The sequence below is a fragment of the Cataglyphis hispanica genome, chromosome 1 (genome assembly GCF_021464435.1).
Source record: "Cataglyphis hispanica isolate Lineage 1 chromosome 1, ULB_Chis1_1.0, whole genome shotgun sequence".
Taxonomy (NCBI): domain Eukaryota; kingdom Metazoa; phylum Arthropoda; class Insecta; order Hymenoptera; family Formicidae; genus Cataglyphis; species Cataglyphis hispanica.
Genome location: NC_065954.1, coordinates 19,605,801 through 19,632,863, shown reverse-complemented (window position 1 = coordinate 19,632,863; position 27,063 = coordinate 19,605,801). Strand labels below are relative to the sequence as shown.

Here is a 27,063-nt window from a genome sequence, read left to right as displayed (position 1 = left end):
AATGCAAATTGCGACTCGCGGCGGCGGCATCTAATCGATCGCTCGAGCGTGTACGGTGCTGAGGTCGAGACTGGACGCTCGTTGAAGCGACGTCGAGTGGTGTCGCCGGGGTCGGTCAATAAGAAGCGTATCTATCTCCTTCGAGCGGCGTCAATTACTTTAATGGCAGTGATCATAATGCCAACGATAGCTGAGCGCTCGTGAGCCAGTGTCAGCGCTCGTAAAACGTAGTGGCGGCCAATAAACGAGCGTTCCCGTGTCTCTTTGTAACGTAATCGCGAGGTCAGGTAACGTGTCGTCGCGATTATATATAGATAAAACCTGGCTGCTTGAGCTCGTATGTATATATGTGTATATTCAAATGAATCCATAAAGATCCGAGGAACAAAAAAGACATCGGTGTAATAATTTTATTTCACTTGCAGTCATGTATAATTTTTTTTTCTACATTTGTAATTATCATAATTTTGTACTTTTATAATATTGATTTATGGTATTTATCAATTAGATCTTTATTCTTATCGAGTTATGTATATAGCGATTTCGTTGAATATAAACGCCTATAAATAATGTTTATGTCACTAAAAGCAATTACTGATGACAAGTGATGCTAATCGAAACCAATCAAAACGTCGAGCATGTCACTGAGATGCGCGAGGAGAAAATGAATACACGCCGGTAAATGTTAATTAAAAAAAGTTTCATGAGAGACAAATATTCATACAAATCAGTATTCATTTTATAACGTTGTTTTATTTTTGTCTAAATATTGATTAGATATTTATGGTGGTGGCTACAGATATCAGATCTATATTTCAAGGTCCTTATATCCTATTATTAATATGTATATGCAAATATTAAAATTTAATTAAATTATAAAAAAAAGACATTCTTTCTACTATGACATTTTATTAGCATATCCCGGCCATTAAACTAGGAGACATTTTACGTTTGTCAATGCGATAGAGTGCAATTCAAAGCGAGTCACATGAGAGGCACTTTCCAACATTCTATCGGTATCACTAATGAATGCAACGTTGCTCGAGTACCCTTTGACGGATAGTCATATGATTTACGGTTTAAGTATTCACAACATAATATGTGTGTGTATATGCGCGTGCGTTCCCACAGATCTCGTATGCCGCTTGGAAATGCGCAAACGCACCGCAATATCGATGTGTCCTATTAATTGCAGAAAAAAAAAATTGCGCGATATATTCCTCGCCCGATTCTCCTCGGTGCTTATGACATTTACGGAATCTCATCGTGTCGACGGTATTGCGGCGTAAGAAAATAACGATATTGTATAACCGAGAAAAGATTTTTGCCACTATATACATACACACGATAAAGAATTCGCGCGTATCATTCTCTGTTAGTTTATGTCGACAGTTGAAACTACGCGGTTTTCTCAGTCGATCATGGCACGCGAGCAGAACTTAATTAAGCCGCGCGGCTTTTAGGTCGCGCGCAAGAGCGGGAGATTATAGAAGCGTGATTACGAAGAAACGCGATATCGCGTTACGGTCGACCAGTTAAAAATTATTGGCCTTTTTTATGTAAGTATTTTATGCAAAAAAAAGCTTTCGAAGAAGTAATCTCGTCGATATGATTGCGCGTTCAATTCAAACGCGTAATGATACATAGGAAAAAATAAATCATCCTGTGATCACATATCAAAGTTATTATATCAAGAAAAAATGATTTAAACCGATATCAGTGTTACAAATATCGATATTTGATCTTATATCAAGTAAATATATCAGAAAGAGCGCATACAAATATTAAAACATAATTAAAATATAAAAATTATTTTTATATCAGTCATAAGAATTGTTTTATTTCAAGATAACAAAAATACTATTAGCTACTTATTCGTTTTATTAAATAAAAATTACAAATTTTTAAGCAATTAATTAATTTCTCGTCATGTTTGATAACTACCGGCATTAATAATTAATATAGAAGAAATTATGGATAGGTGGAGGATTTTAGAATCCACTTTTTTTCGACATAATGTTGACTATTGTCGTTTCCGTATTTCTGCTAAAAAAAAAAAAAAAGAAAAAAACGAAACGCCAGCCGTCGACAGTCGCATGATAGGGCGCGTGCGAGCCGAAACCGCAGGCCTACAGCCGCTCGTTAATTATTTATTCTTCGTTATGCTCTGCTTCTAACGTGGGGTGACGATACCCTCCTTTTAGTCATGGTATGCGATTCGTCTGATCTCTACGATTGTTTAGGAATGTCGTTACACTTCTTCACCAACCGAGATTGATTATATTTTTCTTCATTTTTGTCAACACAACGGTACCAATATTTTTTGCGATACTTTAGCAACAATATTATCGACTTCCGATCTAATCCTCTTCCAACGAGAGGTGCGGAAATGTAATAAACGATTGTTTATACATATGTAATCGAAGCTCCGTAATATAGGAGTCATATTTTACGTTAGAATTAATTAATTTCGATATTCAATTTCGATTATTCAATTAGCATTACAAGCTTAGAGAAAAATGGAAAGAAACATGGCAATATGAAACCATCGCTAGAGATGAAACGGGACGCACCCGTTAAGCGTCAAAGAGAAAACATGAAGAGTTAAATGTCTGCCATTAATTATTCATGCATTACAAAGTGACACGTACCAACACTCGCGCGATTACTCGCGCGTGGAGTGATCGGCGACGTACAGACTGGTTCGTAATGAGTGTGTCGTTGTGTCATTGAGGTGCCGCGTGTTTTGCAGCGGTAACTAGAAGCGCGCTTTTTATTGCGCGTCAACCGTCGTTAAGTAAGCGCGTGGAGAACGTATGCAGAGAGAGAAATACACACATCCGTACACACAAGAATGTACGTACATCCACGTGAGCACTGTGTAACATAGAATGTATTTATATATATATATATATATATATCAAAGTCGCGTGGCGTTTCACACACAAGCGATATTTAAACCGCTTTATGATCCAGAAAACTCGAGCGCCGAGGGCAACATTTCGAGGAGATTCCCCGCGAGTCGTCGTTACAGAACGCGGGGGCCCGTGACGCGCTGCGATCACGCGCCCGAAGCCCGGGTGATGAACAACAAATGCCGTTGTCTAGCGTGTTTGCCAATGATGAAAAGCGTGACGATCAAACGCCCGACGACGGCTCGTTTCCTCGACGATACGAGACGAATCGGTGCGCGGGGACCCGGACCCGCGTCTCGGGCGCAGCCGCAGCGCCATGTGTTGCGCTCAATTGGACGCCCTTCAGGTAGAAAAATGCATCGGCGTGTCCGGCTCGCGCACGCATCTGGCGAGCGGAACCGCTTCGGGGCGTCGCGGGCCCCTCCGACATTGGAGGCGTGCAAACGTATTCCTTTCTTTTCCTCGTGTGGTCCCGCTGGATCATGTCTCGCTGCCCTTCCACTCTTTTTTATTTCCTTTTATTTCCTGTCCATCCGCAACGTGGTCGCGCGCGACGTTATTCGCAAATTGACGCGGTTTCGCGTTTAACCTGACGTATAGACATGTCGGCAGAATTATATATTGAATAATCGATGAATGACAAAATGTGAGAAAACTCCGTCGCTTAAATTGTGCGCGATCAACATTGGTGTCACGCGACGGAATAAATTTGCTTGTGAGAATGAAGATGCAGTTTCTCGAACGAGTTTATGTATCCACATTTATGGAATATTTTATATGTCACAATAATCGCATTTATATTTTTTCATCTATGTAAAAACATCTTTCCAAGTATATTTGTATAAAGAATACATTTTCATGCATAAATTTTCATATTATTTATGTATATATTAAGAAATAATTATACGGATAAATATTTTTTATTTTAGAAAAAGTGTTCAAAAAATATAATGTCGGAATTATGTTATTATTTTTCAATAATTTTAGCATAAACAAGATAAGATTATTATATTATTATAGTAAAAAATACGTAATATGAAATTTATGAACAGTAATCTCTTCATATATGTATATATTTTCTACTTATTTCTACGATATCTATTAATAAATTTTACGAGAGTATAGATTATACGCATATGCTTGTTATTGACAATGTTCACGTGTAGTGGAATATGTAATAATTCAGTTTTTTGTTAGAAGTATAATAGAGAAAATAACTCGAATAAAAAATTACTCAATGATAAATAATCAAGACTGCTTATTAAACTAGTTTTTCTTCGTACGGCTACGATTGTAGAATAATTTACGATTGTATTCCAACATATGGAGGAAGTATTTATTATCTTTACAATGCTATCAAGAAATAATTGTCGCAATTAGCATTGATGTCATTTTATATACAATGTTGGGGCTTATATGGCCAATGCATCGAAACAATAAAACATAACAATTTTAAATTACAAAAATTAATATCATAATTCTTTTACATTATGTGTACGTGTGTATACTCCGAGACTAATAATTTTCTTCGAAATTTCAAGACATCGCGGAAATAAATCTCGATTCTCAGAAACGAATCGGCGTCGCTACTCGCGACAAACAGCAAAGAAAATAGTCTCACACTATCGCGGCTCTGATCACTTTGCTTGGTCTTTGCGAAGTACGCAGGTGCGCGACTTCCCGATCGCAAAATTTATAGACTGATTCGCGCCTCCGGGTTTGCGAGGCGACGCGACTCCGTCGTAAGATCGGGAGCGCGCACGCGATGGAAAACGGAGCCGAAGGGATCGGCATCGATTCAATGCCCTTATTCGTTGCGATCGTACGTTACTGAGCGTTATCTCGATACAGGTGCGTGTACCCGTGGAAGATAAACGCGCTCGTTAAGCGGGACGAAACGGTATGCTGATGAGAGAGTGTGAGTTGCAGCGGAGGCCCGGATGCGGTAAACGCGATGATAACTCTCGCGGCTAGTTTGGTCGCCCCGTTTTGGAACAATCGTGCCGATATTGCAAGTGTCTGAACACACGATTCTAGAGCACTGCAAATCGTCTTATTATAATGTGTGAATTCGTTTACATTCCAGCATAAAATTGAATAAAGAGCTCGATCTATATATGTATAGGTACTATAAATAATGTTTTAAAATTAAAGTCAAGTATTTATATATATTTCTAAAATTTTAGCGTTGTCATAATTTTATCAAATATTCTTCTCATCAGTCATAAATTAATTAAATTAACAACTTAAAAAATTAAATTAATAACTTTTATGATTGAATTTTTCAGCAAGGAAATATTTAAAAAATTATTATTATTATTATTTAATCTATTTTATATTGTACATAATATATTATATACATATATGAATGAAGATATTTATCTTATATATCGTTAATATATGTAGTTTATCAATATATAATATATAACTAAAATTGAAAAAAAATTAACTTGTGACGATAATGTGTACGAAACTTGAAAATAACCGCGTTAAAAACACAATCATGATATCGGCACAAATTAAGATCGTCAAGCAGGTATTTCTCGCGGAACGTTTCACCGCATGATACCCAAAGCTAATGCATTTCTCATACTTTGCGCGAGCGAACAACCGATAGATCTCTCGTGGAGAGTGAGTCACACCTAGCCGATCGACGCCGATTCTTACGATCGCTGATAAGACCGTTCGTGTGAAACTCTTTAAGCGTTTAAACTCCTCTATAAATACAATTCGATTCGTATAACAAACACGAGTGAAATGCGCTCGAATCGGCTCTGTTACACTCGAAATCTATCGCTTCAAAAGCCACCAGTTGAATCGTTCTCGCATCATAAATTTGGAAACGCGACGAAAGTGTCATAAAACGAAAGAAGCAGACCAGGACGGCATGCGCGCCCTAATCCGACCCTCGTCGAAAACTGCGAGGCTAAATCGGCAAATTCGACGAGCTAATCGTCACCTCGTAAATTAATGCGGCCGCTTAACTGAAATTTCGAACGATATTTATCCCCCCCCCCCTCCGTTTGTTCGCTCACTCGCTCGCGCTTGCTCTCTCGATCAGCGATAAATTATAAGAAACGGCAGATTATTACGTCATATAATGGACGCCGGGCACGCGCATCTGTTTTACGAGCGCGGCGTTACGGTAATCGTCGTGCAAACCGACCCTTCCGCCATCCCAGCCCTGCGCCCGCGTTTTCCGCTTATAAATTGATCGAACTCTCAATGAGTCCTGTGTATCATTCCACGAGCCGGAAAAAAAAACAGAGAGAAAGGAGGATTTCATTTCGAGGAACGGCGAAAGGGTGCGCGCGGAGTCCTCCCCGAGGGGCAGAACCACAGTCGCGATGCGTGTAATCACTATGTAATTTCGGTCAGAGCGCAATTTTTGACCGAGCGATCGCGACGTCTCGTCCGATTTCATTAAACCTTCATCCCGGCCCGGCAATTTCAATTGCAGTCCCGTACACAATGTCTTACGGAAGCAAGAAATCATGGGAAGCGAGAGCGATGGTATAAAAGATATCACCTTTAATTTTTCTTTAAGTCTTCCGTTATTGAGGTAATACAATTATGTCAAAATGCAGGATAAATAAGTTTTACTAACATCTTGTTATTATTTTTACGTAAATAAATATTATATACGTAAATAAATATTATTTTATGACTAAAATTATATTTATTTGATATTAAAATATGATTTAAAAACGTTGTATATTTTAGATGCTGCTGAAATAAATAGAGAAAAATCGCGAGTAACATTTCGCAAAACCAGAATTATTAATTTTTATTTGTTTCATCAATACGGGATGTATTGGTATAACATTGTATACGGATCGGTGGTGTATACGGAAGATTAAGAAATTTCGACAATTTACGATCGTGCGCGCGGATATACAATGATGCGTCGCTCGCACGAAGCAGAGGATACGCAACATTACTGGTTGCGTGTTCGGAAATCTTACCCTTCTCTCGGCGATGATACGTACGCGCCAGCGGGCGAAAAATGAAATTTCTGCCGTCGCCTACGCCGTCGTCATCGTCGATACTATCTCCATTCTCCGATTACCGATCTTATCGAGCCGCAATAAGATCGCGCGAACACGCGATATTCTCGCTTTCGTCACAGGGTATTGTTCCTTTAATAAGTGCCACACCGTTCCGAATAACCGCATAATCCAATACGAGATACATAACTAATGTATCGGGAGATCAAAGCAATTTCTCTTCTCGCAATCTTGGAAAAAGAAAAAAAAAAAATGCGCGATGTAATTTCAATGATTCATTATATTCAGTTTCTGCCAAATCGAAAAAGCTCTTTAACGATGAAAGGCTGCGGATTATCAGATGTGGGAACAGCTCAACAATCTCTTTAACATTCATGAGTTTAAGACACAAGAATAGACAGCCTTCTTTATGACTGCTGTCGATTACCATAGAGATTAAATTGTGGATTCCAAAGTACTATCATTATATGATAGAAAACGATAATAAGAGAGAAAATACACGCGCAAGTGCTATTATTTAGAAAGAGAGAAAGAGAATTATCTAAATAATACATAACATCATCGTAAATTCTATTTTCCAATATTTATAATTCAGCAATGACAAGCATAATCTCAATTTTATATTTCCAATCGAAACACTAGATTTAAAATTGTTTAATTTTTTGGTCTCGTAAAAATTATAGCAAATTTTTTGTCAAGTAACATTTAAGACTAAGAGTAAATCGCGAAGCGTAACCGATTTACAAGGAAATAAAAGGAAATAAGAGGAAAAACTCACCGGCATCGGCGGGTGCAGTCCTCGGAACGCAGTGCTGCTCCACTTACGCTGCCTAGGATGATAGTGGCCGCTTCTGTTATATGCGCTGTTGTTCTGATGATGATGGTGGTGATGATGATGATGATGATTGCCGTACGACGAGCGCAAGGTGGGCCGGAAGCCCGGATACGGCACTCCGGCGTTGGCGTGTTGAAAATCGCCGGCGTCGAAGCGGTGATGATGCTCCTGCAGGAAGCCGTCGTTAGGGATCGGCGGCATCCTGCCGTAAGCGGCGTGCCGTTCGATGTGCGACACGGTCTGCTCGTGACCGTCGGCGATTTTACCGATCGGCCCGTCCGGGGAAGGACGTCCGGTCGGGAATGACGACGACGCCGTCGGCATCATGGATGCTGCTGGATGGTGATGCCCGTAGAAGGGAGGAAAACCGAAAGAGTTGGGAAGTCCTACGGGACGATATCCCGGTGGCTGACACTGTCCGAGAACGTCCGGGACGTATCCCGGCTTCTTGTCGTTGTAGCGATAATTATCGTTGCTCGGCTGCCGCTGATAATCCTCCCGGGGCTCGCCTTTCACCTCGACGCCGGCCTCCGTGGGCTCGGGCATCTCGATCTTAATCCTCACACCGTCGTTTCTGTCTACGATGGGTTCGCTCTTGATGGCGAAACTAGCCGGCGATCTCTCTGGAGGACTCGTCGCGCCGGAGTCGCAACCACCTACGCTCGCTTGCTGCATCCTCGGGGATTCACGCGACGACGCCGTGACAGCGTTTTTCGAATAACCACGACAGCGTCATCATGTTGCGAATTAATGGAACGGTCATCGTGCCGTAGTATTGTCGTCGATAATTGTCGTTGATCGATTGTCGCGAGCCGATTGTAGGCGGCTGTTGATTAATCGTGGAATTGCGCGAGGGAGGCGAGGCGAAAGACACTGTCATGCACGAATGATAATGGAATCGGATGCGCATTATTCAGATGCAAAAGCTATATAAATTACAGAACGGCCTTGAGTTTTCGCGATTCGGAGACGAGCACTGCGTTCCTGCTCCGAGATTCGCGTGCCATAACCTCGCATAAGTGCAAGAATTCTGTCAATGTCGAGATGTGCATTGGAAGCGTGCTGCAAGCGCATAGCTGACGTAGTTCCGAGACACTCGTCTTATTCCTGTATCGTGGGAGCGTTTTTTTCACCTCGAGGAAATATCCGCGTGGAAACGCGAGGGAGGCATCACGCACTACGCACACATACACGCGTGCGAGTCTCGTCTCCCGGGGACGGGGCGTCGTCCGTGAACGCGTGGATTTCGGTCGCGTGGAAGGGAGGACAAGTTTCCGTGTCACGTGTCCACCGACCTTAGGCCCCGCCTACGATTCCGATTTTCTCCCAAGTCGGATCGTTACCTGGTTCCTGCTGCCGGCGGCGAACCTCCGTGTGTTTGGTTTGACGCGAGAAGCCGAACCGCGCGGGCAACTTCATGCAAACGAGAGGAGCAAAAAAGATATGTCACACTCTGCCAATAGCCTCAATTTCTCCAACCACGCTCCTCTCTCCCTCGTCACACTCTCACCCTCGCTTGTCCACCACCACCTTCTCCTCCACCACCGCTTCCTCCTCCTCCTCTGCCTCCCTCTCCTCTTCTGCGACAAACCGCCGAGCGTGAAGCAGCGTGAAGCACCACGCGAACACCGGACGCGCGATTGGCGCGCTTTCTTGCCCGCTATCCGCTACCACCGGCGCGAGAACTCTTTACGGTACACTGCCTCGGGAACGCATCGTGAATCTCCCGCGCGGAACCACGTTAAGTATCGGACTGAAACTGTTTCGCGCCCTTGCGCGATGCGCGCGTACGCGAATGAATATGTGTGTAACGTCCGCGAATGTGTGTGCGCTGTCCGCCGGCTCGCGCGAGCCGTTCACGCCGTATGTATAACGCACCACCGTCGTCGTTGTCGCCGACACAATCGCCGCGCTATTATCACGAGACGAGGAAAGACGTCGTCCGCGACGCGAAACACGCAACGGGGCCCGATACGCAAAGGAAGGCCGGCGGCCTCGGTCGAGCTGATCGCGTACGTACGAGTTTCGTTTCACGCAGCGTGGAACTCTCGGCGGTGGTGCGCGGCGCGAGGCGGCCACCACCAGTCGGCGAGAACGCACGAAGCCGCCCGAACGCGACCGAGCGTTGATATACATCTCTCTCTCTCTCTCTCTCTCTCTCTCTCTCTCTCTCTCTCTCTCTTTCCCTCTTCCTTTCTCTACCTATCTATCCGCGGACTACTTCAGCCGCCTCCCGCCTTTCGCGAGCGACTACATCGATGCCGCCTCCGCCACCGCCGACCGACAGTTTCCACGAAGTAGAGTTCATCTTTTGTGAGATCGTCGGTCTCCGCCGATCCCATCGGAAGCATCGTCTCGTTACGGTAAAGAATTGTACTTTATCGAGTTTTGAATATATATGTATATAGTGAGTTTTCGGAACGAAACAATCGGGATATCTCTCGAAACCATTATTTCAAAAAATAAAGATGGCTCTTTCAGAATCGCGTGTGACTTGATCGCACGTAATTATACAATTCGTACATTTTTTTGGATCATTTACGATTTATTGATTTTAAATTTCTCATGTTTATATACATGTATATGTATACATGAGATTTTTTAATTTGTCATTATTGATATTATTCAAGTATGAAATTGTTTGGTAAAACGATTGAAATGATTAGAAATTTAAAAATTGCATTGAATATACAGACAACGTCATTGATCTTGAAAATATATTTTATTCAATTAAATACACAGTGGACTATAAATCTCCTGAAAAACCCTGGAAATTTCACTAGTTTAGGTATAGAATTCATCATCCAATTCGGAACAAATCAATGCAATATTGCATTGCAAATTCGGTTACCTACGAATCTCATATTTCACGGTGCATACGTTCGTTATAATGTTAAGAACGTTGCTCGCGATAAATCACGTTAATGCATCGGTTCTAATATATTGATGAATTTATTGTCATTGAATTTAAATTCCACGCGTGTTTTTCTGCACATGTGTGCGTATGTGTATGTCATATCAATCCTTTTTTCTCCATCGTTACTTTGCGTTGCTTGCACCGGTAGTTTCAATGAGAACCGCCGGGCGTGGGTCTGTCTGTCTCTACCGCCGCCACACGATATATCAGATTACATATCCGTTGCGTCATGTAAATTGATACCTGTATACGCTCGTACACCGATCGGGCATTTATTTAAGCCATAAATTATCGTAACGTCGATTGCGGACATGCTCCTAGATACGATTTTACTAACCAGAACATCGTCGTTATACACGAATCTGTGCAAGGCGACATTAAAACACACATGCAGCCTTTAAAGATCGTCGCGGAATACTCCACGCGGACTTGATCGTTAGCCAATAATCATAGTCGTTTCGATTCTCGATCCAATAGAAAATTCCGATTTCTTCGTCTCGCGAATCGTGTCGCGTCTTGTTGGCGTTCCGGTCTTTCTTCCCGCATCCTCGTCGCATCCTTCTCGCGTTATCTTATCTCTAATTCCAAAAAAACGCTCGCCTCGAGCGAGCACCGCTCTGCTTCCCCGAGAACTTTCGGTACGCAGAAATAAAAAACTAAAACAAAAAATATACCGATACTTTTTTCACAACTTTTAGCCGTTTAGATGTTGCACTTCACACTAAAAGTGTAAAATAACATATTTTTTTCTATGTCCATCTGTCATCGACTTTCTTATCGCGTACAAGTGATTTATCGGCTCAGTCATTCATACAGATTTACTTTATATATTTTAGTTATTCACATATACGCAAAAATAAAGTTGATGTAGTTTCGAGCGTTTTCATCAAAATCAATTTATCAAAGATACACTTAATATATTATTGTTATATTACGATTAAAGCAATCATCATTTGCAAAAAATAAATGTTTGCTTATTATTTACATTCTTTTAATTTTTGACTATAAGATGACGTTATAATTCATATTAATCTATTGATGATTTCTATTCTTTTAAAGTTTATTTAAACATTTTTTAATTATATTTTCTATAAAAGTATTATTTGAAGATTTTAAAAAGACATGTTCATAGCTATATAAATAATTCAGAAATAATCTTATAACATTCGAGATAATTTTAAAATATGTGTTTACAAACACAACAATTTTAATATTGTTAAAATCATAATGAGGATATTCATTTAGAATAATGTAGAAATTTATAATTGTGTAGACATAAATCCATACATTAGTACGCATTTTCTTAATATATGTAGAATTTATTAATATCCTTAATTATTTTCACACACATTATTGCTACGTTTACGACTTGAATGAATAAATGTGGTTATATTTATTTTTGCGAAATCTCATATATTTAATATGTTTGGCTACAAAACAGAATACGAATCGCCTAATGTTTGCAATCACTTCACTATTGAATTTTATCCAAACATTCGTAAGCATTACATTTTTTTTAAATTTAATATATATATATATATATATATATATATATATATATATATCTTTTACAAGAGAATTTAATAATTAGTATTCAATATTCTTCTCTCTTTATATATTTGTCGTGCGACGAATGTATAATAAAAAGTGAATGAAAAATAAATTGTAAAACTATTATCGTAAATCATCACGAGGTAAATTCTCCATCGTTGAATATTACAAATCAAATATTAAGAGATTAACGATTGCAAAACATTTCGCGATTATTCTAATCTATTTTTAATATCTCAATATATATGCATATTTCCTATCGTCGATGTAGTTCTTGGCTCATAACCGTCACGCGAATAGAATTTTTCGGAACGAGGCTTTGTAGGCTCTCCTTGTTTTGTCTCGCATGGCAGGTAAAACGACGGCGTTGATGCCGCAGGTACGTAGAGCGGCCGTTGCGAGCTTCGCCCTTTCGAAGTAGCCTATACGTGCCCCACCCAACCGTATTGCGTTGCCGAGACAAAAGGAGCAGGAAGGACGGAACCGTGGGCTCACCCATCTCTTTTTCTCTTTCTCTCTCTTTCGCTCTTTCTCTCGACGCTCGTCGATACTCGGGTTATACGACTCGCGGGGCGAATCGATGCGTGTGTGCATGCACTCTCTTCGCAGCGGGATGACTGGTGAGAGAATTCAATTTCCGTCGTCGTTATCGTGCCTCCATCTTTAGCTCAGGCCGCGTTCAGATCATCCTCGCTGACTCCTCGTTCTCCTCTCTCGCTGCCGATGTAACGAGACAAAGCCGTCGTTGCCTTCGCTTCGCCTGCACGCTCGTCTCGCGACCTTTCTGCCGGATGGACTGTCAAGAGCGCGCGTGTTATCGAGGCAACGCTCGATAAGAATCGGCCTCAACGACTACTCCGAGAACGCATGTTTAATTATACCGAGTGAATCGGACTAGATTTCGTGTCGCTCACTATCACTCATATCAACGATCAATTCAGATCGTTCGATTTAAGTTTATAATATAAAAAATATTATCAAAGGGAAGTCCTTCGATTCTTTTATCAAAACATAACAGATAACAATTAGTGTTTATAAATTTTAAAATATGTTTCGTAAAAATTATTAAAAGATAATAAAAAACTTTGGAAAATAAAATATGTTTGAGCTAGATAAATTTTCTTTAGAATTAGGAAAACTAGCAATTTATATCGCGAGGAGTAAATGATAGTGACATATATATATATATATATATATATATATATATATATATATATATATATATGTATATATGTACCTATGATAGATCAAATTGGGACTCGATAAACTGATTCTACACACAAGACGAGGATTTGTTTTGACGTTTCTAATGCAAGAAATGGTTATTATGCTCGGACTCTAGATACGCCATGTTGTATTATCGTACACAGTTTTGCTATCTCAACAGACATATGGAGATCTAAAAATCACTCGCGACATCCGCGTGACTCTGAGCTATCAATTTTTACAAGATAATGCACGCGTTCTCTGTACAGCCACGTCGACCTACGTTTGAAGCAATAGCGATTACGTTTTACGATCAAGCGAATATAGTCCCCGATTACGCAATCGGGTCGCGCTGCTTCCCAGCTGTTCGATCAGCAGTTTAGGCAGAGGCAGCCTGTTCTGGATACAATACGAAGAAAAACAAGCGCATAGATCGATTGCGTATTTATATAGCGATCGTTATTCTTCTCATGTTGATGTTTTTTTTTTTTTTTCTTCATTTTGATCGTAATTACACTTTGAGTTAGGTTTATTAAATATCGAAAAGGATTTTCTCAGCTCAATATTTTTGACAAGCACAATCGATTATTCGAAAAATTCGATCTAATTTAATTAAAAGTTTTTTTATTCTCAATCCTTGATTAATTATATCGAAATGAATAATTATTCGTGTATCTGGATAACATAAAATGTTTAATAATTTGCACGTACAAATTACAAAGCTAGTCTTTAAAGTATACATATAATATATATATTGGTATATATATGTATATGTATATATATATATATATATATATATATATATATATATATGTATATGTGTTATTGGCAATATCAGAATATTCGGTAAAATCCTAGATAATTGGGTATCCCTGAGTAATACTTGCAAATTTGGGTAGATTGGTATACAAGTACTCTGGCTATAGATATAATTCGATTTAGATTGACAGCAGTAGTTAAAACGATGACCATACAAATTTCGTACGAGAGATGCTGGTCATTGATTTTTCCCAGGTTCAAAGATCATTCCGGTGTGTGCTGCGCAAAATTGCACGAATGTATAGAATCGAGATGTGTTCTCGCCAGGGTACGGATCTATATTTCCGTTGCATCGGCGATAGCGCGTACACGCCCAGCTCCGTGGCAGCTGATCAATCCTCGAACGGGACGCACCTAAGGACATCCTCGCGCGACCGCTCTCTGCTGCATCTCGTAATAGGAGAACCGGTGGCGATCTCCTGCGCCGTGGCTGATTCCTGGAGAACGACGGGGAGAGGCGTGTGTCACCAGAACTCTGGGGACAGATCGAGCCAATGGGAGGAAATGGAAGGCGTGGATCACGGCAACCACGGAGGACAGCGTGCGCGGACGACACGGCAAAGTAGGGGACTCTCGAAGCGACACGAGAACGGTTCCACCGTCCGTTTTCCCTTCTCTTGTCCCACCGTCGCCGCATCCGTCCGTGTGGGATCTCACGGTCGCGGAGTCGCCCCTGGTCCACCTGGTGGGAAAAGCGACGGAGGGGTCGTAGGAGAGGAGACTCGGCTGGTGGGGACGCCAATACACGCCCATTCTCTCGTGGAGGGGTGAGAAAGAGAGAGAGAGACGGTATCGCAACCCCCCCCTCGTCCTGCTTCACGACCCTGCCGGTGGCGCATGTGGCATCTGGTGAAACAGATACGACATCGCACGGCTGACGCGGAGATTGCCGCCACACACACACATACACAGATACATTGCACGCGCGCGCGTATTATCTACACACGTATATGTACACTAGAGCGCGGACGACTCACGGCGAAACAGCTCTCCGATTTCAACGAGCGCGTGTTGTATACTCGTGGAATTTGAAGTATAAGAGACAAAGGAGTTCTGTTATCTTTTCGAGCAGTTATTTCAGAATTGAACATTTTTTTGATAAAGATTTATGGACATTTTATTTAGTGTGTATATGAAGAAAACTTTTTTTTCAACGTTAGATATATAATTAAATTTCATATATCAAGTTTTTACTATACAAACATTTCAATGAATTATAATTGAATTAGGATTCATTAGTTATTGACAGCTGACACAGTTGAAACGGAACATTTTTTTATATTGATTATTCTCATTTATTTATTATCAATGACTGATCACTCAGAAAGAATATTAATGCGCTTGGACTTTGAAACAAACTGTCAGTCTTAGTTTGACCTCTATCATGAAGTATCTATCATGAAATTCCGAGATACGTCATGTAACGAAGATTGGAAAGCAGCCGAGCATGTGTCACGAGCGATTGACGCCTCTTAATTATAGGTTTTCTCTTATCTACTGTCACCCTTCTTTTCCTGGGAAACACTAAGCCAATGGATTAGTCTCTCTATCGCGGAGGACCCGCGTCGAACGCCTATCTTTCTCCCCTCGATAACCACTCATTTTGAGGGCTTATTGCATCTATCGGTAGCTTGGTACATTCCAGCAGAGGAATTCTCGACGTGGTCGACAAATATCGCTATCGATAACTCCGCAATTCGATAGTCGAAATATCTGTCATTCTGCAGGTATAATTCCTTGTAGAACATTTTGTTGATTATGCAATAATTCAATATTTCAATTAACAATCGCTAGTTTGCATATCGGAAATATGTTATTGCGGAATATCCGAAGGTTTGATCGATTTGAACGGTTATAAAGCGGTAACAAGAACAATGTAATATATGTAATGAAAGGATTTATATGAATCAATATTGATGCATGTAATGTTATCAGAATGCCCATTGTGGGAAAGTACTGATTGTTACGGGGATTTGTGAGCGAATTTGTTTAACAAGAAAAGAAATTAGATATTATTAATCTTTTCATCATTTTTGAAGTATTAACACATGTATTGTATATTCCATGAAATGATTAGATAATTCCATAAAATTTAAAATAGCCTTATATATATATATATATATATATATATATTGTAGTTATTAATTTTTATGACTGAAATAATTTAAATAATAAGCATAAACCGAATGAATATGCGTTAATAATCATTACAAACTAATCAGTTACTCATTCGATTCATCAAGCTAAAGAGCTGCGCACTCACGCGGACGCGAGGTACGCCGCATCGTTCGTGCGTGCTGCCACTGTCAAGAACATTCACGAGATTGCGATTAATCTAACGAGAAGCGCATATCCGCTTCCGATGTAGACGCGAATAGAGCGAGGGCAATTGGATCGGGCCGCGAAGCAACATGAGAGACGAGAGACGCGCGAGTCTCTCGTGTCGCGGCGGTGCTTGACTAGAACGGAAATCCACTTGAGCGAAGAAGAGCGACGTATATATCCGTTCGTCGCGGTCCAGCCTTATATAGGCCCTCCGGGAGACGCCGATATAACCGGGTTTTCTTTCGACACACTTGACATTAAAAGTCACGGTATTCCGTGCAGCCACGTCCCCGTCACGTCAGGTTGACGGATCGGCGCGCGCACTCAGGAAATTAGGCAATTTCCTGACCGCGCTCGCGCTCGTGTCTGCATTTAATAGCACCACCAGTTACTTACCAATTCGGCGGACACGACGAGCGAGTCTGCTGAGACCCTCGTGTATACGTACTTACTCTTCTTCCAGACGGACGTCCCATGCCGGATCGATCGCCCTCTCTTCCTACGTGCTTGTTTATGAGACGCGCCGCGAATTCTCCTCGCAATTCGCCGCGGCATGTCGAGCTGCGCTTTTTGTAGGTTGCTGGCAATCAGATAGAAATATGCATCTATTTTTTCTTATTCCCGTAAAAACTATCGTAACGTGATGAGAGAGATGTCTTTATTTGCGCAGCATCGATCGGCTTATTGTTAGCGCATTTTCGCTCGCGTCAACTTTTACACTCACTGCTATTGTCAGTTTTAGATTCAACGCGTTATTTTCATCTTAATTACTGAGAGTTTTCATTGTCGTTTTCGATATTATCTTTATTTCCATTATTTTTGTTTATTATATTCATAATAGCTTTTATTCAAATATAAGTAATATATCATTTAAAAATTATTTAATTTCTTATATTAAATAATTAAATAAAACAAATGTTGTGGTTCATTATATGCTTAATGTGTATATTCCAATGTAAAAAATACAAAAATTGCGTATTTGCTTTTGTTATTAAAATAACTAATAATCTTATTAAATTATTCAGAATATCATTAATTAGATGAAAAATACTCTAGTCATCAACTATGTGATTATTCGCGAACAAAATTTGACGGAAATGTCAAATAATGTCAAAATCATTTAAATATTTGAAGAAAGGCTCGTTTTCGCAGAATACGACTCGCATCGACCAGGCAGAAGCGCATCGAATCATCGCAATATATGTATACCTCGCAAAGTGAGCAACGACGCCGCGTCGTGCGACAATGTTTCGCGCACGAGGCGAGTATCGTTATAGGAGCGCATAATGGAGCTCCTCTCTGTCGGTGGTGCACGGTGGTCGGTGTTGATAGCCCGGTATGGTGAGAGCGAATCCCGAGGTCACCCCCCGGGGTCACTAATGACATACGCAGGCTCTCGCGTACGTGCGGGCGCGTACACACAAGCGGCGGCGATATCACCTACGTCGACGAGGTAGAACGCATTGGCTACGAATTGCACGCGTGTATGTACGCATCTCCCACACGAAACGTACGCGAACGCAAAAGCGAGACGCGAATTGGCCTCATCAAAGCGAGCAAACAATGCCGGATGCCGCCGATGGCTCAACAAACGTGTGGTTAGCCAAATCACCGTACGGCACGTAGCGCACACCGACGCGATGCCACATCGAGAGAAATGCCGAACAATGCATCGGTGCCGCGATGCACCGGTCGAGCGCGGTCCTGAAATGCGCAACAAACCATCGTATCGGCGTGCATTGCAACGATACTTACCGGCTCGCCCGGATGATGCGCCCTACGTGCCGCACCCCGATAGTCCTTGTTTGTTTTGTTGCGCGAGACGCTCATATCGGAAAATAATACGGTTGCTCTCGGTGCTCTAGGTGCGAAGACGATGCTTAAGAAATAATATCGTAGTGGGAGCGAAATTGCGCAGCGCGAGAATGATTATCTCGCCAATGGAATTTTCCACGAGAAGTTCGAGCGCGAGTAACGCGTCATCCGACAAACGTTTCGTCATTAATACAGTTTTCTATCTTTGAAATGAAACAAAAGTATATACATGTATGTATGAGGGTTCCGGAGACAGGAAATTATTTATAAAATATTTTCGCAAGTAAAGAGGATCAAATCAGCATTAATAATAGATGAAAAAATACAGATGAATTAGAAATATGCAAATGAGATTCATGCCTTTCTAAGAAGACGTAGAAGCAATCTTATTTTCTCTTTTCTCTTTTCTCTTTGTTTCTCTCTTCCTCTCTATTTTTGTATAGACACTAATAAGAAAATCAAAATTCATTTTGTAGATGGCAGAAAGCTGTTCCGCATTGCCGAGAGGTTCGATGAGGTTCTGGCAGGTACACATGTGGAGCAGAGCAGAGGATCGACTTGAAGAACCGTCTAATAAAAATATTAATTGCACGGCTCGTTAGAAGACCCCCCGCAATGTCTGCTAGAAGTTCAGCCGGGGTCGCCTCGCGGGGAGTCTGTGAGTATTTGCCTTTAAACTTTCGTTCTTTTTCTCGCTTTTCTCTCCCTCCCCCCCCCTCTCTTTTTTCCACCATTTCGTTCGATTATTTATCGCCCGATGGCTCGTATACGCGCCTGTGCGGAATCTGGATTATACTCTCTCGCACACTTCCTAGATCGAAGAGAACTAACCATGTCGTAATGAGGCGATTGATAGCGGTTGATAGCGTAATCTAGTTATACTCTCGCGCTCGAGAGATCTCCTTCGATCTCAGATCGGCAAATATCTATAAAACGCCAAGCCGAGAACAAATCTCGAGGCGAAATTGATCTTGCTGCGGAATTTATATTTCTACCTTCGTGACGATACGTGTCCACTCATAATATGACTTTGCTAGGAATCGTATTTTTATCGAGAAAATTTGTGAAATAACTACACGGTAATTTTATATATTAGTCGTTCAACTATTGATCACATACATTTAAATTGAACATCAGAGATTAACAGCATTTTACATACATGAGATTATTCAATTTATTATTTGTAAGATAGAAAATGAATCTTTACAATCTTGGAACATCGAAACTTTTGGTTGTAGAAATAATTTAACTATGTAATCTATTAAATATTGAATTATTTCTTGGCAAATTATATATTCGTAGAAAAAAAAAATTTATATGGATTGCAAAATTACATAGTTTCTATAGTATATTAAAATTATTTACTGATTTACTGTATAAAGTTTCGTGTGGGTTTAACATCAGTAAGAAGAATTATGAATAATTTTTGTTTCTATTATTTCAAAGCATAAAACTATCATATTTGAGGGTGGTTGTGCAGTAAAAAATACCAACCACGCTTGGCATTTTTCGTAAACGAATTGTTCTTTCGGGTCCGCGATCAATTCGCGCCAGGCAATTAAATGCAAAACACATATTTGATATATAAATATCGCGGCGTGTACATTTCTCGCGCTACAGTTTTCGCTGCGCCATATTAAAAACGAATATTTTTGCAATAAATTGCGCATTCCCCAGCCGGGTATATCTCAATTTCATTCAGCTTGATCTCCATTTCATCAATTTACATAACCCTCCCCGCTGTAATACAATGAAATCAGTTTGAGAGGTAAATTCGATAGCTGCGGCAACTTTGCCTACGCTTCTACGCTCCGAAAGAATTTTGTTTGGTAATTCGATCGTGCAACCAATGAGCTTGCCGCGTATTAACCGACAATTTCGTTTATTGCATGGAATTATGAAACTAAAACAACATTATATAAGATTATAACACGGAATCATTTTGGTAATTTTCCTATTACAAACATGTATATGCTTATCCCCTTTTTATTACTAATTTTAGAAATCACAGAATTTTCACCAGATACTGTATCATATACTTTAAATCATAATATTCCTTTACCATGTTGATGTATTTTTCGTTTATTTATTGCAAAAGCTTATTCCAATTAATCTCCGCGCTTCAAGCACGCTTCGCCCTTTTGCGAAAACGCTTGTTTCACGATATCTTTCCAAAGAGACTCCTACGCATGTTTTGCACAAAAAGCGAGATTTCTCTGGTGGTTATTTCGCTGGGAGAGCGAGACTTTGTTCTTTTTTTCCGACGGCAGAGAGTCAACGCCAGTTGGCAAAAGCGATCGTCGCTTCTGGGCGCGGCCGCTCGGTTGATCTTTCACGTGAATTAACGCGCGAGCGGAGACCGCTCTCTCTCTCTCTCTCTCTCTCTCTCTGCTCTTTGGCGATACAGTGGCGTACTTTGTGTTTTTCGGCATTCAGATGTACGTACGGTGTAGGATGTAGTTTAACGCGTTTGTCTGACTTAGACACTCGTACACATACGAATAGGTCGAACGCGCTCGCGAATACAAGACTGAACGTAGAATAAGAGGAGAGAGAGAGAAAGAGGAAGAATCCATTCAGACATTGAGGCGGTTGAACCCTCCGGCAGACACGGCGCTCGAGCAAGCCCTTCCTTCCTTCCTTTTATATATACATGCTATATTCCCGGGCTTTTAGTCACAGAAAACTAAAAAGCTAATTTACTTTAAAAGTATCCGAGTGAGCGAGAGAGAAAAGGAGAGAGAAAGAGGATGGTCCATCAAACGTGGACTTTTGAAAAGCCAATCCCCCGGGCTAATGCAACCAGCGACAGATTGGCGGTGGTCGATTCTCCATGTTCTTTTCGCTCTCACTTTATTTTTCTTTCTTCTCTCTCTTTCTCTCTTTCTATATAGCCAATGCGTTTGTTTATTCGCTTCGACGATACCGAATGGTCATTTCGTTGATAGCTCAAACGGATTGCGAAAATGTCCAAATGTGCCCTCATAAAGACGTGCGTTGTGACGATTCAGGAGAGAGAAAAAGAGAGAGAGAGAGAGAGAGAGAGAATGTAAAGATACAGAGAAAAGAGAGCTTTGGGAAACGGGAGATTACTCCCGACTAATTCCGGATTTTAAATCAAAGTCCCAGTCGAAAGGTCAGTGCATTTCGGTAATTTGGATCTGTGGAGTCCGCGCCAAGCAGGATTCAAAGCATCGCGTTTGTATGCATTATTGTTATTATATAAAACTGAAAACAAACTGAAAATGAGACGTAAACCACAAGTCACAAAGAGAAAATTTTACAAGAATAAGGAAAAAAAAAAAAAAATCTTGAGAAAATATAATGATCCAAATAAATATTCAAAAAAGGACAGATCAATTCAAAGCTATAATTATTTTTATCATTGTTAAAACTGCAATAATTGTTAATTATTTCAAAGTACAAGAGAATACTGATTTTCTTTCTCGATATAACGCTCGTGCATAATTTTATTTCCGATGCGTTTCTGACATGTTATCGCGGTCGAGACAATTCATTCTCGCATAATTATACTGCTTTGCAATTCTAAGGTCAGTTGCGCTCATCCGACAATCCTTTCGTCACAGTTTCCGTGCAGGAAACTCGAAGACGCGGCGTCGCCTCTTATAGAGAGGGGTAGGGGGAGGGGGATTATTTTTTTCGCTCGCTCGTCGTGCACAAGTTGTGTCTGCGGGACGACACAGTCGGGTCTCAGGGCCGTCACGTAAGTCGCATTAAACGTGCCATTATACTTGTAAATCTCGAACAATTAGCCGTAATCAAGTACAGGAAACCACCAGGTGAGAGCGCGAAGCGGGTACGCAATTATTTTTAAATAGGATTCCGCGCCGGACCGTCGGTCTCTCGCAGGACTCGGCACTACGACGTAGCCGTGATTATTAATCCAAGCTCGCGGGGAAGAGAGAGATCGTTAGGTAGATTGTGCAACAAGTGCATAAAGAGCGCAGTGCCGCGGGTGCGAGCGCGCAGCGGAAGTCGTGCGCGTCGCACCGTCGGCACCTGCCCCGACTTTGACATCGTGATTGTCGATGGTCTTCGTTCCGTTTCGCGAGTTAACGAGCCTCGAGCTTATGTGCCGAATAATTCATGCGCTCGTTTCTAAGAGAGGCGTCGAATAATTGCATCCTACGGAAACGGTGCGTTCGCGCGTACACCGTGGCCTCTTCTTGTATAACATCCGTCGATCGGTAATATTAACGCTAATTATATAATATCGCGCGGCCGATCCAAATATCGATTCGGCCACTTTCGGCAATTATGGCGCATCTTATTGGTCGATCGAACCGCCGTTTCGGAAATTTCTTCAAAGCGTAATTTGTACTTTGCTGCCTTTGACCGTTGCATCTCAATACAGCTGTTAACTCTGCCAAATCAAGAGCATGAGGAAGGCTAATTAATATTTATTATTCTTAAACGATTTTATAATGAGTAGGTTTTTATTATCTTGACACGCTTCATCTGATCATACTTCATTGTTCAAACTTCTCTCTTTCTCTCTCGAACTCAATTTATACTTTACATTATACATTGTATTAATATTACATTGCTCAAGGTCTTTTGATCTCAAGCGAAAAAAAAGGAGGGATAATAAATTTATATTTATTTTGAAAGACAATTCTCTCTTTCTCCATCTCTTGAAAAAGAAAGAGACATCAAACATTATCACGAGTCAAGTATCGAAACATATTTTTTCTGCATCAATTCTGCGTGTCTGATAAATAACTTGGCCAATGTGTCCCGATTGATCTCGCAAAAGTTTGCGTCAGAGGAAACGTGATCACGAGGACGAGAAGAAAGGGAGAACGAGGGTAAGCCGCTTTGGCGGTCAATTCCACTAACAGCTTAGCACCGGAGTCGCGAGAAAAAGCGAGCCGGGGCAAAAAGCCGCCAGCGGAACTCTGTCACTCTTGTTTGCCGAGGCGGCCAATGATCCGTCCAAGGCGGCTTACAAAAGTTTTAATCGTCGCGTCTCGCAGTCCCTCCTCCGCCGCTCTTTATTCCGGATGGCCGAGCACGCGCTCGGCTGCTCGCTTTTTTTACCCCGACGATCAATCTTGGCCCGCGCCGGAGAGAGATTCGTTACTGGTAATAGAATTAAGGCGGGGAATGCTTTTCGCGCGGCGGCGGACTCTCTCAATGCGTCCAGTTGTTCGCTAATATCGCGAGAAGCTGATGCAGATGACGATGCTTGCAATAAGTCTCGCAACGAAGGCGTCTTCTCCTCCCTTTAATGCCGACGAGCTCCATGGACCAAAATATCGATCCCGCGCAGAGCGTACCCCAGAGCGTTCGGAATTACCCCTATGTAGGAAAACCGACTGACGTCATAGCATATATCCCCTTTAGTAGGTCAGTATGTCAATTTTCGAAACATGATTGAAACAGTTGGAAGTTCTTCTCGATCGATTATTCTCGCGAGAGATAAGAAACGATATCAATATACGTATATATTGCTGATAATATTAAATATATATATCGAAGGATTTAAAAAAATTGAAACTCGTGCTTTCGTCTTGTTTGATCAACATTTTTTGTGTTGACAATGAGATAGTATATGTTATCACGATAGTCAATTTAAATAACGTGTATAACTATAACGAAAATAACCAAAAAGTCATTAAGGATAGAAATAAAAGTTTAGCCTTTGAATATGTCCTTCATAATGTATACGTTCGTGTTCAAGGAAACTTTCTTATTGTTAGTCGACGTCAAATTATCGCGGAAGACAAGATATCCGTCAGTTGCTAAAGCACGTTCGCACACTCTATTGAAACTTTCTTCGATTCTTCAGCACCTTCATACAGCAACTTCTACCCAAAGGTAAGCATATTCGATTTGCAATCTAATCGACGTGCCTCTACTAGAATCGACCTTGAACTCAGCACGATATATTGAACGGTATGTCACGCTTTTGGAATCACCGACAATTGCAATAAGATTTTCTTTACCGTTGCGTCATTTTTTATAATTGATACAATATAATTTTCTCCTTATTTTCACAGCTTAATACATTCTCGATATTCTCAAATATATAAATATTGTATAAATTTCAAAAATAGATCTTACTTTTCATGTTGCGAATAATTTGAGAAATATAACGCTTTTTATAATAAAAGAGAATTATGTTTATACTCTAAAAAAAAGTTTCAAATATGTATGCACACATTATATACTTTTATATTTTTTTTCAAGAATTCTATGCACACAAATTTAAAAGATACATAAAAAGTGCATAAAGTTATGTAGAAATTACTCTAAACATTATCACGAGAAAATTTACATTAGTGTACGTTACAAATTAATGAGATTTCGATTTAGTGCGATGAAACGATTTATCGATTTCAGCCTAGTCATTCGAACGAGGGATTCGGGTACACACCAAGTCGTGTGTGATTAAGTCTATCAAAAAGCCGCCTCGGGCAGTCAATCGGCGCGAGAGTTGACAAAAAAAGGCGAAATCTGGTCGGATTATGCGCGACACATCGGATAAGGTAAATAGCGGCTAAACTTAAAAGCAACGAAGAAAGATCTCGCGTGCGCCTACGTAAATTAGATCGGCCGATTTCGCGGAATCGATTCCCTACGAATGGACACATATCGCCGCGTGTCCTTGTAGCGTGTGCTCGGGTTATTCGTGGGACTAAATTTCTAAAGCTTCTCGGAACGTCAAACCACACGTCTCTTGAACGGTCGTTGATTGAAGTCGATGACTTGCCGAAGATCTGAAAAACCGTCAAAGTCCTCCGTGATAGATTAGATCAACTCCCGAATAAAACGGTTTGACGTATTCATGTAAATAATCAATTGTGATTTTAACACGTTGTATGCCACGTTAGTTTTTACGTTATAATATTAAAACAAAGTAGATAAAAATTATTGTTATTGTGTCATAAAGTATTAATTTATTTTTATACTTTTTTTTATATTGAATACATGTTGTGTTTTCCTGCGAAAATGTCGCGCAGATTTCATAAATATGCTTGCGGAATAAAAAGAAGAATTGTGGTTTTTTTTTCAGAAGTTTTCTTAGAAGTTTTCTTAGATTTTTCAATTTTGTTCAGAGGGATACAAAAAAAATATTTTCTACGATATCTCTCTAATATTTAGGAAAAGTTAAGGGACGTAATTTTAACAATTGGAATCAAGCGTGTACGTCACCTTTGTTACGACGTATCGGAAAATAATTGCGAATCAATAGCGGTGTGAGACTTTCTAGTGCGAGCGGGCATTTCTTATCCCGGATATCGATTGCTCGTTTCCCGGCGGGAACCACCCTCCAGCGCGTATACTAAGAACGGCTCCGGCCGGAGGGTGAGAGAAGAAGGGTGTTCTTAGCAGGGGCGGTGTGTATCGCCGGGCATTACTTTTATTCCGTGTCATTTGAGCCCACACTCGCCCTCTCGACGCGCGGCTGCCTCGACCCACGGATGCAATAGATTTCCCTCAAAGTGGTTTCGTGGCCTCTCCCCGAAACGCGTACGACGACGACGACGTAGTAAGTCGCCGCGCCGTATCTTTTGTCTGCCCGTCTTAGACGACCGTTTCCTTCTCCTTCTCCTCTTCTCGCCGACACCATAAATTCGAGACGACGAATAAGAGACGTGTCGAGATATATTTTCAAGAACAGACACGTGATAATGGACGCCCAATAGAGATTATAGTTTGACATATTTTAATCTGGGACAATTTTAAAGAAAGCAGGAGAGAATGAAGAGGAAATTTTCCAACTCGTGCGGAGAAACTATGGTTCGACTACTGTCCTACATCTTCGCGTTGGGAATCGAAAAGGCGAGGAACGGCAGATAATCGGTAGGTTCGCGAATGATTTGTGAGAGCCTCGCCTCGCGTATACGGCGCTCAGTGTCGCTCATAGACGTCGCTCGTAAAAATGCATCATGAATACGCAAGGAATCCGACGAGGAGCGTCCGGGATAACAGCAGCAGCAGCAGCAGCAGATGGTGATGAGGGAGGCGTAGGGAGAGGAGGCAGCCGCGAATCGCGGCGGTCCCGCCGGTGGCAAATCTCGTAACGAGGGCTCGTATCTCGGCGGATCTTTATCGCCGGCAATTACGCCCGGTTCCGGCGCGGCCCGGAAAAGGTGGATAGGGCCGTGTCCGTGTGGTACATATCTACCTACCTATCTACCTACTTGCCATAGCGCGGCGCGGTATGACCGTGGAATTATATAAAGATGAAAAGTTAATGCCGCCGTCGTGCGCGCGCGAGCAACCGGCCGGCATATCGGCTTTTGCCCTAAACCCTCAATCACTGAGAGCTCTTATGACCGCCCGCCACGATCCACCGGGGAAAATTCTGGGCGATCATGGAACGGGCGACATCAAATATGCAGCGCGGGTCGAATCTACGGTTATGTCGCGAGAGGGGATCGCCGCTCCGGAGAACGCGTCTGTTTATGGCGCACGGTTTGTCAAGTGGATCTCTCTCTCTCTCTCTCTCTCTCTCTCTCTCTCTCTCTCTCTCTCTCTCTCTCTCTCTCTCTTTCGCTGGTTTCTCTCTCCACGTACTGATTATATATCGCTATTCTGGTGATAAGAAACCTGTATATAATTCTCGAGTGCCGAATATAATTTTCTCCACGTTATTGGAAATTGCGCAATAATTCGTTTTGTGGAACTATTGTTATGAGGACA

At 41.3% G+C, this 27,063-nt stretch overlaps 1 protein-coding gene and 1 long non-coding RNA gene across 5 annotated transcripts in view; one reads left to right on the top strand and one right to left on the bottom strand.

Annotated features, from left to right (window-relative positions):
* The window catches only part of LOC126851965 (uncharacterized), a 226,900-nt gene extending 217,160 nt beyond the window's left edge, over positions 1-9,740 (bottom strand). For both annotated transcript variants that reach the window (XM_050596370.1, XM_050596388.1), the window contains exon 1: positions 7,701-9,740. In XM_050596370.1, the coding sequence (XP_050452327.1) occupies positions 7,701-8,432 (732 nt within the window). In that variant the 5' untranslated portion in view covers positions 8,433-9,740. The remainder of the gene's footprint in view (positions 1-7,700) is intronic.
* LOC126852535 (uncharacterized) overlaps positions 1-27,063 on the top strand; it is a 259,632-nt gene that overhangs the window by 207,652 nt on the left and 24,917 nt on the right. For 2 of the 3 annotated variants that reach the window (XR_007687842.1, XR_007687841.1), the window contains exon 2: positions 18,867-19,048. This is a non-coding gene — a long non-coding RNA (uncharacterized LOC126852535). Of the gene's footprint in view, positions 1-9,893; positions 10,121-18,866; positions 19,049-27,063 lie in introns of those variants that run through there. The other variant, XR_007687840.1, reaches the window with a different exon arrangement.